At 35.1% G+C, this 13819-nt stretch overlaps 1 protein-coding gene and 1 long non-coding RNA gene across 2 annotated transcripts; one reads left to right on the plus strand and one right to left on the minus strand.

Moving 5' to 3' along the window:
* Window positions 1-1326: 1326 nt before the first annotated feature.
* On the minus strand, window positions 1327-7374 carry LOC136208768 (uncharacterized). The gene is made up of 2 exons (XR_010677279.1): window positions 7236-7374; window positions 1327-1646 (listed from the first exon to the last, which is right to left on the minus strand). It is a non-coding gene; the product is annotated as an uncharacterized lncRNA (long non-coding RNA).
* On the plus strand, window positions 1473-6183 carry LOC136208767 (uncharacterized). The gene is made up of 7 exons (XM_065999960.1): window positions 1473-1872; window positions 2627-3018; window positions 3119-3149; window positions 4296-4369; window positions 4494-4678; window positions 4969-5049; window positions 5786-6183. Exons 1-7 carry the CDS (start codon window positions 1473-1475, stop codon window positions 5844-5846), a joined length of 1224 nt encoding a protein of 407 aa, XP_065856032.1. The 3' UTR covers window positions 5847-6183.
* Window positions 7375-13819: the final 6445 nt, after the last annotated feature.

The raw sequence follows: 13819 nt of genomic DNA on the forward strand, positions 1-13819 counted from the left end.
TAATTTCCAATTATTCAAGTAACGGACTGCCTGCTACAATACTTTCAATCGTTTGAGTAGGCAACGAGCAAGATTTTATATACAAATCTTTGAGACGTTCCCAATTTACGCTCCTATTAGGGATCAAATTACAATCAGTCATATGTAATATAATCAAGGAGTCATTGTTGAAAAAGAAATTGGGCAAGTTGATTTTGTTTTGGCAATAGAAATTCAAAACTAGCTCCTCCACCTCTTTTCTTATCGCGAAACGGAGTTTGGCATTATAGTTAGAATCCTGAGCAGTAGATTTATGGCATTTAATGTGGAATTTCTTGATCTTTGAGCAGTCATGAAGAATTAGGGTATTGTCAATACCTTCATCAGAAAAATCAGATAAATACAAAATGAGAACAGATACATGAGTCCACTGTTCTTGCCACCGTTTTGACAAGAAGCTAGTATGGATAGCTTCCTTGGTTGATGGCAAAAGGAGAGGATACGCTGAACAATGGAATCTGGCAAAGCATTGATTCGGTCTTCTTTCGGCTCCACATTCACCATTTTGCTTCCCATTTCGTCAGTCCTATGGGAAGAAAAGATTAAGCACTGATTCAATCTTCTTTCTGCTCCACCTTCACCGTTTAACGTCTAAACCAAAATCACTGTTTGACTGCTGTGGAAGTGGAAGAGAGAAAATCTTTGAGAGCGACCAAGACTTGTCTCAACAGAACATCCCTTTAACAGTAATGTTGTAACTGAAACTGGAAAACCCGAAATTCACCGAACAAAACAATGAGCAGAGTCGCGGACTAAGTCGCTTTCTTTAAAACACGTGGAACTGCCAGAATGTGCAAGCAATGTAATTTCCGGTTGCCTCTAGGATAAAACAACCATCTCGTATATGAATTCGTATTACACCGTACGAACTCGTTTCTGTCTACACTCTATAAATGCTCAGTTTCGATTTACTCAAAGAAAATTGTATTGTAATTCTCTCTTTGGAATGACAGTCTCAACATGTATTTATACAAGAAAAAATAGTTGTTATGCTCTGGTTTAATGGAGAATAAAGAGGGAGAGAAATCAAGGAAGATTACTCGTTATTAAATCTTAATCATTGACTATGACCATTGACTATGACCACTGAAGAAACGATAGGAGAAAAGGAATTTAATTAAAATAAAAAATAAGATCCGAATTATTGAAAGTAATAATAAAAAATATAGAGTCCACACCATACCAACCCAACCCGGCCCAGATTGAACACTAAGGTTGAGCTTTTTTTCATAAATTCAAAATTGGACCAAGTAGACTAGCCTAACAATAACCATTGCCCAACAGTAATTTACTTAGATTCTGAATGATCAAATAAATTTGATCATTCATCATTAATAAACTTAGATTTAACGGTGAATCAAATTCATTTAGTCATTAAGTTGAGATGAAAACTACTGCCTTTAAAATTGACATTTTATATAAATCCTCTAGAAATGGGCTTTGTATCGTTGGTCCCAAAGTCCAATTTCATTAGGCCTTTTTGTAAACCTCAAAACTGCACATTCATTTGTCGTAAAAGTTGCAAGAGACGCACGTGCGGCCCGGGCTCCTACCTGCAAAATTTTCGATATTCCTTCGTCGGTCGCCGTAGCAGCCTTGTCCAGAACCTGAAAGAAAAAAAGCTGATAAGTTCAAAAAAATTCAATCGAAAAAGAAGGAGACTAATAATGGGAGATGGGAGAGAAGGCGACTGGGAGTGCTGTGGATGCAATAATAGGAACTACGCTTTCAGATCCTTCTGTAATAGATGCAAGCAACCTCGACTCCTCGTCGATATCAAAACCCCTGCCGGCTCTAAATGGCTTCCTCGTCTCGGTGATTGGATCTGTTCCGGTTAGTCATTCTCTCTTTTCTACTCTCTTTATGCATTTCTTCATCTTTGTTTTATAGCTATTCGAGTTATGATGATTGGAGGAAGATCATGTTCTTTTACATGGAATTCCTTTAGACTTTTATGTATGATAGGTTCAAATTACTTATGGTGTAATCGTTAATTGTTTAGGTGTTCAGGGTTTTTATGTTTGATAGTTTCTGCGAGGGATATATCATCTTCCTAAAATTTGTTTTTATTTCCACATTATTGCTTTATTCTGAAAGAACTTTTTGCTACTTGTTTCAGAACCTTTTCACAGTTTGGCAATTTGTTGCGTAAGTAAAGCTGCCAACTAAACATGATGATAACCATTTTTCAAAACCTTTTACTCTGCCACATTGTTGTTGACCCGAGCTTCACATGGTGTTCTGTGTATATAGTTTTTAAGATATCCACGATAATGTAGGTGGAAATTTACTGTAAACTTGTGTTGCAGTCTTTTATAGGTTGGCTTAAGCAAGTATAACTTTTTTTTTTTGGCTCATTTAGTTCATTTCTTTGATGATGATTTTTCAAGTCTATTTATTGTCTATGATTTTGTCACATGTTATTAAATTCTTGTCAAATTCAAATAAAAAAACTTGCTACCAATTAGGTGTTTTTTGTATGTGTATTTTCGTATGGGATGGGCTGGTTGGTGTGCACGTACATGGCGCCCTTTTCAATCTTCGTGGCTGCATTGCGGGTTGTGTGTGTATGACAATGGATCAATAGGTTGCACTAACAACAATTATGCATCAAGAGAAAAGTGCAAAAAATGCGGGCAAGCAAAGGAGGTAGCAGCAATGCCAGCAATTGTAATGCCTGGAGCTTCTCTCCCAACTTATTCACATTATTTTGCCAGGGCTCCAGGAGGACCAGAACAAAAGATGAATATTGGATTACTAGGCAATGGTGCTTTACATCAGCCACACCCTTTGGCTTCAGCTTGGTCTGCAGTAGGACCTGATAAGTATGGAACTCAGTCAGCTTCTACATGGCCTTTGGGTCGAAGCCATATATCTGGACCTCCGTATGCAAGTCATCCTCTCTTAGTTCCGAAAGGATGGCAAAATGGTAACTGGATATGTAATTGTGGCTTCCACAATTACTCTTCGCATACACAGGTATGAAGATGATACCCTAGTGTTCCGATGTGCAGATATTCTTGTTACAGATATATTTTCTTTTATGGTGTCTCTGACCCGGTTGTTTTTGCAATTGCAGTGCAAGAATTGTAATGCTTCTGTACTACCAGGTATGCTCTATGATAAAGAACGGCCTAGAGGGACTACTAAGGGCAGAATAGGAATAAAAAATAGTACACATGGTTATTGCTAGAGGGAGTGATTAAGCTGTTTAACCTTGATAGTTAACCCATCAATTCTATTTTGCAATCCATCTGTTGTTCTCTTATCAAGAATGTTGAACCGAGTTTCTACACGTTTCCATTCTTTCGGGCTTTCGATCCGGAAGGTTGGACCAATTGATAGAAACTAAATCACTAAATCTCATAGAAATAGGAAATTAGAACTAGTGTTGATGAACTTTTTAGAAATTGACCAAAAGAAGGAAAAGATAGAGGAAAATGAACAAAACAGCTTCTGCTCCCACAGGGAAAAGCCCCTGCCCAAGTCTAAGCTGAGACCCAAAGATTAACTCCTAGATGAATTACCTCAAAAGCTCCCCTCCTCTGTACAAAACTCATTTATATATAATCACTCTTTTAGCAATAATCACGTGTCCCCATTTTTATTCCTATTCTGCCCTTAGTCCTTCTAGGCTGTTCTCGATCACTCTAATTCTTTAATCCCATAATAATAATTTGTAGGCTATTGGAACAGTTCTGCCACTACCTGTTTTTTACATACTGTAGGTTAAAAGAAAAATGATTCTATGATGGTTTTTGTTGCTATTTTGTAGAAAGCTATATCAAAAGTGTGATATTATGGGCTATACGTGCTGCACAACATTTTAATTTTGTTTCAATTAAGCACACTTAATTCAGTTATTTTGTCGTAGTGAAATCTTGTTTCTCTAACTCTCAGTCTGGTTCATGTAAATTTCACACGTTTTTTTATTTACTTCTTGATCATTATCCTCTCAAATTCTACTTGGGTGCATGAAATTTGTTGTTTACAATCCTGTATAGTTATAGTCTACCTGTACCTGCATAGTGTTTATGGGTAGAGGGTTCAATTTAGTAGATGCTTTTGTTGTTAGGAATCTTCAATTCTCTTAATGTTGTTTACTATAATTTGTTTAACTTGTTTTCTATCTGATTTAATTTATGTTGTAATTTTAGTTCTCTCATTCTTGAATCCTTCCCTTTTGTTGTTTGGGATGTGTTACTTGCTGCAATTTATTTATAATAGCCTTTTTGACCCTCTTTGTTGTCCTAAAGCTCTTGGAACAAAGCGATTGGCATCTGAGGAGTTTTCTCACGACTGGGAGAATAAGAGATTGAACTCAGGAAATGTACGTAATAATTTCTTTCAGCTTTCAGTTTTTTTTTTTTTTGTTGGATTGTTTCAAATCAGTGCTTACTGCTTACTAATTGTAGTTGGTTTTTACTGTTGCTTATTTCAATAAATGCTGACAGAATATAAAGATAAGTGGACAACAGCAAACATATGTAGGAATTGACCAAATGATAGGGGCCATGGGTGTTGCGAGACCAGGAATGTATTCTACATATATTAGTATTGGCTCAGGTGTATGTCCAAATTGGCAAGCACCAGTGCAATTTCCACAACAAGTGGCACAGCCTGTACATATTGGAAAAGGGTAATCTTGATTGAGTTACTCCTCCCCAGACTAAAAAAGTTATCAAATTAAACATCTCTATTGAAAGTAATTAGCTCCTCATGGTCATGTATAAGTTCATTGTGCTGAAATAAGCTGTAGCATGTATAGTTTACTAAAAGTTGGAATTGAAAAGAAATATGCCGTAATGGCGGTCACCTGCTTGGTCTTATGTTAATGTCTTTGGATCAAATTAAATAATAGTGGGACTTCATGTCTTCTATCAATTGCTATAGCTGCTATATTAATATGTTTTCCTCGTGTTCTGACAGCGCAAAGCAATGGCGTAATGGAGATTGGATGTGTACAAATTGCAGCAATCATAATTATGCGTCTCGATCACAATGCAATAGGTTAGTTTCAAAATTTCCTTCACTAATACCCATGATTTACCTAACTGCATTTGAAAGGTGGCTTTTCCCAAAATCATCTAGTGTAGTGGTGTTATGACTGACTTATGCCCATCAAATCTATTCTTCCCATCTCATTATTTTGAATTATATTTTATATGACCTCAAGTTCTCAACAGTTTTGATAAGCATTGAATTAATGGTGCTATAAAAGGTTTACTGTTAGCTTTGGATTTTTGTGCTGTCCATACTGGGGATCAACTTTTCCATATAAACGAGGAGAGTGATAGAATGTGTTGAATCTCTTAGCAATTTGGGGGATACTGTTGAACTGAAGAGCAACTCATAGTGACTACATTTCAATTACTTAATATTTGTTTGGCAAAAGCTATTGATTTGGCCCCTCTACTTGGCAAAATTTATTCAATTAGCCCATGTACTTTGATTTGGTCTCCTTTAGTCCTTGTAAGGAGCAGAATTTGGTGAAAAATAGAAGTGCAGGCGCTAAAAGAGCCTATCAAAGTACAGGGGCCAAATTTAGGCAAGTACAAGGGCTAAATTATACCTTTTGCCTTATTTGTTTATTTAAAGTACATGAGCTTCTAATTACTTGCCAGTTGGATTTTGTTTGGCAAGGTAATTTTAGCACCTCGTCCTTGTATAAATTACATTAACACTCTTGAAATATAAAATGTCAACATTGTGAAGTCTTTTGCTGCATTTTGAACTTGTGGTATAGGTGTAAGACTCAGAAAGATGCTATTGCACAGCCAGTTCTACAGCCAGTCAATGCTGTGTAGCCGTGAATTGGAGGGTTGATAAGTTGTGTTCTAACATTGATGCCCCGACCCCCATTGAGGTTTCTATTTCATTTTTGCTGCAATGTTTGATAATGGAAAAAGCAGAATTTTTAACTGCTGATTCAATTGCCATATACCGAAGATATTGTGGAAATCAGTGGTCTGGTCATTGATAAGCCAAATTAAAAGAAGCTATCATTAGCATGATAGCTATGTTTTGGTACCGAAGATTATACACACTGTTTGTTAAGATTTGTGTATCAATTGGTCTACTTCCTGTAATTGAATGCCAGTTTTTTTGTTGCAGTGGAAATCTGATGTTTATTGTTTCACATGACTAGGGGGTGTTAATGAGCTAGTATAGTTCGCAAACTATACGGGCTCAGCTTGGTCAAAATTCGATTTGAGTGGGCTTGGCTCGAAATATTCCCGAGCTTACTTAAGCTCAGCTCAAAAGCTTCTGAACATGCTCAATTATTTTTAAATTACTACATATATTTTTGTTAATCTTTAACGATAATGATCTCTCCCGCAATGTCGCGTCATAGAATTTGACACAACAAATGCAGTTTTATTAAGCTGCCACTTCAAACTAAAAAAAGGTTGCATCGGTAATAGAATTGGTTTGATTGTACTGTTGCATCTAGAAACTTGAGGCAATGTTGTGCAAAAAATCAGTGTCCAATATTTAATTCAAAATAAAATAATTAATGATTGGGAAAAAAAAAGGTAACTAGTAAGGAATTCTAACTCAACTCAGATTTTAGGCATTTGGTTAGTCCCGAAATCAGGAATTTAAAATTCACAAACGCTAGACATTAGTTAGTTTCTCCATTTATAGCTCTTTTTCTTGTGTTAGTGTAATCCACATTAGGAGCATTAACATCTAACCACGTTGACAACGAGGTCATTTGTGAGTGTCTTCACCTGCCAACTAACCATGTTGGCAACGTGATCATGTGAGTTTGAATTTTATCTTTTTCTATTTTCTATGTTACTTAATTTATGTATGTACCACGAATTTGGTTAAAGTTTCGATGTTACCGATTAGTAAGACTTGAGATATTAATGAACCATTACCCTATCTATGACTGTTGAGTTTAATCAATAGACTCTTGTTTATTGATGTTGTACTGTATTCATTCAATCAATGCTACAAAATTTCTATAGAGTAAAAAGCTACCGGAAACATCTATTATTACATTACATGAAATGAGGATTGATTGATTTAAGAGTCCTTAAAGATAGCGGAAGGAGCCAGTGGAGGAGTATCTAACTGATAAAGATTGAAAGCCGGCCCGACGAACCGGAACAGAATCCAACCTCCGATCATAATAAAAATGGAAGCATAAGCAAACTTATTCAACCAAAACAGCGCACCTTTCTCACCTACATAAAGTTCAAGTGCCTTCTCTGTCAGGTCCATATCCTCCCACTTCTTTTGAGGTTTAGGAGCTGTCGCCTTCACATCTGCTTTCATCTGTTTGTTCCTCTTTTTTGAACGCCGTTTGAACCGTATCTCCACTGTTTCCGGTGGCGGTGGCGCCGGTGGTGGATTGTTGTCTTCAGTACTACCTCCTGTGGTATTGGTGGAATTGAGCACCGGAGATAGTCTCCGGCGAGGTTTGAGAAAGAGATTTGTGTTGATGGGAATGGGTGGTGGGAGTGAATGTGATTTTGAAGGGAGGAGTTGAAAAAGCTTGGACTCCATTGTTGTCTTCCTTCGTTGCGGAGGAGAAAAAAAATTGTTTTGTTTGTTGGCTAACGTTATCCCTTTTTTGTCATGTAAATGACCATCCTGCTGACCAATCATTTAGTGCCACATGTCATTATAATCGTGGTACATTAACCCCTCTTTTTAAAAGATTATTCACACTCAGAGTAGGGTTGGGTAAAAATAACCTGACAAACCGGTAATCAAACTGAAAATGATAAATTGAACTGAAACAATGGTTAATCAAACCGATGGTTTTTGTTTAGGTTGAAAAAATAGTCTGGATTTGGTTTCGGTTTAGGGTGTTTAAAAACCACAGTTTACAGTTAATCAAATTGTTTAAAATATATATTTTTTTTGTAATTACAGACAAAATAAATACAAATTATATACAGACAAAATAAATATAAATTATATACTTAAAATCTAAGGTAGATACTTTGTAATTATAAATTATATACTGAAAAAAAATTATACTTTATAATTACGTGTAAATTACTATTACATACAAATTATATACACAGTATATACTTAAAATTATATACAAATTATCAGGCCAATATTATACTATACTAAGTACTTAACTTATTCTATTCTTATTCTATTCTAATTTCTATCTTGAAATTACGTGTAGTTTAATACTATTTAATAAATTAGGTTTGGGTAAAAATTATGATTAACCATTGATTTTTGGTTAACTATTGAGAATTGGTTAAAAACCGTTAGCTGCAAAACTTAACCGAAATTAATGGTTAACCGTTTATACTGTTAACCGATATGCCTGGATCAGTTTTAGTTTCAATGGTTAAAAAACTGATAGTTTCGGTTCGGACATGAACCGGTTAACCGAACCGTGTCCACCCTAACTCGGAGAACTTTTATTATATATTGGATCTAATACACTCGACCAACAAAAAATGGATGGATATCAATTCATGAGAGATGATTGATGTTAACAAATAAACATATATAAATGGTATTACTTGATTGGACGAGTGTATTGCACTGGAAATATAGTATAATTTCTCTTCACACAAGGTAGTGCATTATTAATCAATCTCCAAATAGAAGAAATTTACTTTTGGAAGAACATTAACCAGCCACAAGACTTTGATATCGATCCATAAAAAAAAATAGAATTAGAATATAAATTACAGAATTAATATTATGCAATGTTATCACAGTCTCATTCTTCAACTAATTGCAGTTTTCAGTGTAGTGCCTAGACGACTTATGATATTTGCAGTACTGCTCTTTGTCCGTCTAGGGCTTGGGCGACCTATCCACTAAAGATTGTTTGCTTGAATGCATATGCTTACAGAGTTGCGGTTGTGGTTTCTTATCAGAGTAATGGACCTCACAGCCCGTTGAGTGGCCTGCTTTTGTTACCTCTTTTGAATCCATCCGCTCTTCCTCTCACCTTGGGTGGAATGGAAGAGGGCCATCATCTCCTTGTGACTTGGAGGAGTCATTTGGCTCGGCTTCCTGTTTAGCTTTCTCCTCCCTCTTGTCTTTCCCATTGCTTTTGTATTTTTCAGACTCCTCATAGCCCGTCGGCCGGTCATTATCATGATAACTCAGAAAGTTTTGTGTCATGGCCATCAGTTCTTCAAAAATACAGGGAAGCTTGTGGTAACATTTCTTCCTCATGGGTTTGCGAGTTGTCTCTTTCGCTAGTGCATCATGGGTCACCTCTAGGCTCATGCACTTGACCTAGGAGGCAAGATGATGGAACCGAGTGAAGAAATTTCAGAGAGGCTTCATTGTTCTTTGTCGTAGGTTGTTCAGGTCGGAGCTAATCCTTCTTACCTTTGTAGCTGCCACAAAATGAGACAGAAAAACATCCTTGAGTAGATAAAAGGAGTTAATAGATTCAGGGGTTAGGCTCTTATACCACTCTTGTGCACTTCGGGATAAGGTTTTGAGAAAAACCTTTCACATGATGACCTCGTCTTTAGAGTAGAGGTTAATGGTACCCATGAAAAAGGCAATGTGGTCGTTGGGATCCTTCATGCTGGAATAGTAGGACAGTCTAGTAGTATTCAAGTCTTTAGGGAAACGGGTGTTGATGATTCTGTGGACTAGTGGGGTTTTGCTAGAGGTGACATTCCCACCCATCACTCCGCGGAGAGCCCTCTTATCAAGGAATATTTGGACCTTAGACTCTAGCATTTCTTCGACCTCCATGGGGACAATATGGCCGAGGGTCGAGATTACTATTGATCAGATGTTAGGTTGAACTTCTGCCGAAACAGATTGAATGGGTTGGACTATGATTGCAGCTTCTTCTACGACAAGTGATGGTGCCCTGATGGACGACACTATAGAGTTGAAGTGGAGGGTTATGTTTGTGCAGACACTTGGCCCCTCAAGAATTCCCAAATCTTCATGTTATCCTCCTAAAGGACTTGTTGTTGGTCGATAATCTTCATTTGGGCTACCGTTTGAACGACTTGAGTGGATTGAAAGCTCATTATCATATTGATGATCTGCTTGGAGGGTTGGTTGATTCTTCGTCAGAGTCAATCTTCATCAGCATGGGGCCCAAACTCTATGGTTATACTATTGGGCTTTGTTAGACTTCAGTTGAAGGGGGACTAGTGTTGGCAATCAAGGGGTTCACCATCTCCTTGATCGGTGTATGGGTAGTTTGTCAATCGGTCATTATTGTGTTTCACAAAATAATAGTGGGAGGGATGATTTTCAATAATGAGAAAGGAGTTGTATGCTACTCCACGCTCAGCACACCAAATAATAGGGTTATGGAATTTCTGGCTAGTGCCTTCCTTTGGCTCTCCTCCTGTACCGGGAATGGTCCATGTGGACACTTCGACGATCAAGTCAGTATAGAGAAACTAAAGTGGAGAAAGATACAGGTTAAAAGAAAGTTAAGATTGGAGGAAGAACGTACAAAGAGCTAATATTGTAGACAAATTTTTTAGTAAGTTCGCTAAGACGTAAAAGAGCAATTGTCGTCTTGCCAGAGGTTATTAAACTTGATTTCTTGATTTGACGTGCATCGACAGCATGACATGGGGTAATGAAGGTGGAGAGTGTGGTTTATAAGGCAGTGGAGAATGTTAATCTTGGTCATAATAGCAGTGAACCATATATTCGAGCAAATGTTAATCTTAGTCAAAATATTTTCCAAGTTTCTCTAATGCTCCTTTTCGGACCTTTACTTCTCAATTTCTTAAAGAGAAATGATCTAATCTACAACCTTTCCGGTGATTCCTCATTCTTCTCTCGCATCGGAGTTCTGGTTGCCTAACATCGTTAACTATTCTTCGTTCTCTATAGAAATAATTGATGTCATACAACTAGAAACGAGTGTAAATTGAAGAAAACTGATGGTGATTAATTAAGTTTTTAATAAAAAAAACGAAAAAGTCCTTTTTAAGAGTTTTTTCTCTATTGGTTAAGAGTTTAGTAACAGCTAAAAACATATGTAAATTCAAGAAAAACGATGGTGATTAATTAAGTTTTTAATAATATATGTTCAATGTCGTTTTGATTAAGAATGTCTCGGTATTTGACGGATTTATTTTCTCTGATGTTTCTTTTCCTTTATTTGTTTTTTCTCCTTTCTCTCCCCAATCATGGAATCCAAGAATGAGTCTGTATACAAAAATAACTTTGGAAGAAGATAGTAATGTAGGGGTAGTTGTTAGCCGTGACGATGTTGAGGTCCAACCAACACCAAAAGCTCTAAGCTGGAGTCTTGTCGGTAGATTCTCACCAATAGAGGTATTATAATTCCGATGATGAAGAAAACAATGGCGGATTTTGGTAGTCATCCAAAGGATTGTGTGTGTAAAAAGACTCTGTTGGTTTTGTTCACGCTCGAAATGGTTGTCTGTCTTTTACATCTGATGTGCTTATCATTGAATGCATCAATATCCAAGTTGGCCTGATCTTGGGGGTTGAGCAATACATGTAATTTTGCATGTGGCCAAGTTGGCCTGATCTTGTGTTGAGCTTGCCCCTTAGATGGGCTTGGAGGTCAGCTTCTTGGGCTATGCATGTCTGCAGGTCCATCTTCTTTGTCATTGCCCATTGTATACATATTTCTATCCGGCTTTTTTATATTATTATTTTAATTTGGAAAATTTATATAAATACCAAAAATTAATATGTTTTCTCCAAATTAAAATAATAACAATAATATAGCCGAGAAGATAATAACAATATATATATATATATATATTATTTTAATTTGGAAAATTTATGTACCAAAAAAATAAATTTTTATTTTAAGAATACCAAACACACATTTTCTTTCTCATAAAGCAATAGATTAGGAGAAAGCTCTATAATGGTATGTAAACAGATCATTACGTTGATATAATCTGAACGGTCTATTGGGATTAAAAAAGCTAAGCTGAAAATGAAAAGTAATTCAGACATGAGTGACGTTAAAAATATTATAAAAGATGACCATGCTGAAATCATTAAGTTATTAAAATACACAATGGAAGTGGAGAAAGAGAAACTTCAACTTCAAAAGAAAATGTTTGACCTACGGGAACGTCGTTTAGCCATGCAAGAAAATAGTATATTGATGCAAGATCCAAATTCAATCATGGATCCACTTTTACGTGCTCAGTCTCTACAAAGTAAAAATGATATTTATGCAAGAAGATTGGCGGCAATGCAAGATACTCAATCACAACCACCACCTACCTCAGCTGATTTCGAATTTTTCGTGTTTTTTAACAATCTTGGATGAAGTGGAAATGATTTAGGACCTTATTGAGTTGTATGTTATCTATGTTATTTTCTGTCTTTGTTGTTTTTCTAGTTTGTTTTCGTTTTTTCTAATTCGTGTAATGTTTTTCTAATTCGTGTAATGTTTTTATAATTCGTGTAACGTTTTTATAATTCGTGTAATGTTTAAATGTTTTTATAATTCATGTAATATTTAATGTTTTTATAATTATAATTAAATATTTAAATGTACAACACAATAAAAAAAAATCAAATAACACTACAATTAAAAATTAAATAACACGAATAATCAGATTTTTAAAAAAAATAATCAGATTTTTTAAACAAATATTATATAAAACAAACTATAATATGAATTTAAAACAAATATAATAAAAAAACATAAAACATAAAACAAAATAAAATATCAATTAAGTAAAACAAATAAACAGATTTTTTTAAAAAAAATATATATTTTATATTATCTTACCTTGCATATATGCAGTACTACAATGCTTGCGGCATCTTTACCGCAAGCATATCCAACTCCATTGGAGCTGGATTTTTCGAGAGCTCTCTACAATTTGTGATATAACATAATTGCACATTCATCTTTTTTATCTATAAGTTGTTGGGAGATATTTTAGAGAGAGATCAGTTTTTGTGTCCTAGTTGATGTTACTGATACGTGTAAGAATGTGGAAGAGAGTATATCCTTTGATGGAACCATGTAAATATGGCATATATCAACTGTACGTTGTGTAAAACTAAGAGTGAAATCAAATTCTGGTACATTTTAATTATTTAGAAGCAAACAATGGAATATATATAAATTTAAAAAGAAAGAAAAATATTAAAAAAAAAAAAAGAAACTACAACTAAACAAAACAAGTATTTAAGTTCAATTCTACATTTAACCATATCATTCTTTAATTTTATTGTAAGATTAAAACCACTAAGATTGATTCTTTCATCTTATTGTCAAAGTAAAATACTCAGATTGATTGAATTGCCTTGGATTTCTTTCTAATTAACCTTAGAACACATGATTGTTTGAATGTTGATGTACAAACGTTGTAATGAACGTCGTAATGGAATACTCAATATAATGGATGTTCATTACCATTGTTTCGATTAGTTATTATTTTTGTAGTAATAGAATCATAATTACATCACTCAATTTTTCTTTATAAATTTATATAATGGGGATTACATAACATAATGAGGAGATCATGAAAAATGCAGAGGGAAAATGTGAAAACGGAAAAACACGAAAACACGAAAGCACAAAAAAACATGAAACACGAAAAACGAAAAAAATGAGAAAAACGCAAAAGATGGGGAAAACATGAAAATGCAGAAATGGAAAATGAAAACGAAGTGAAAAGCTAAAATCGTAAAAAACGCAAAAAATGAAAAAAAACAGAAAAAACGTAAAGACGCGAAAATAGAAAAAACGAACAAAAATTAATAAGTTTTTAACCATCATATGGATGATGTTCCCATACATATGAAAATTTTAAGAATAATTGAAGCTTCTAATTACATTTGA

The sequence above is a fragment of the Euphorbia lathyris genome, chromosome 10, assembly GCF_963576675.1.
Source record: "Euphorbia lathyris chromosome 10, ddEupLath1.1, whole genome shotgun sequence".
NCBI classification, from domain to species: Eukaryota; Viridiplantae; Streptophyta; class Magnoliopsida; order Malpighiales; family Euphorbiaceae; genus Euphorbia; species Euphorbia lathyris.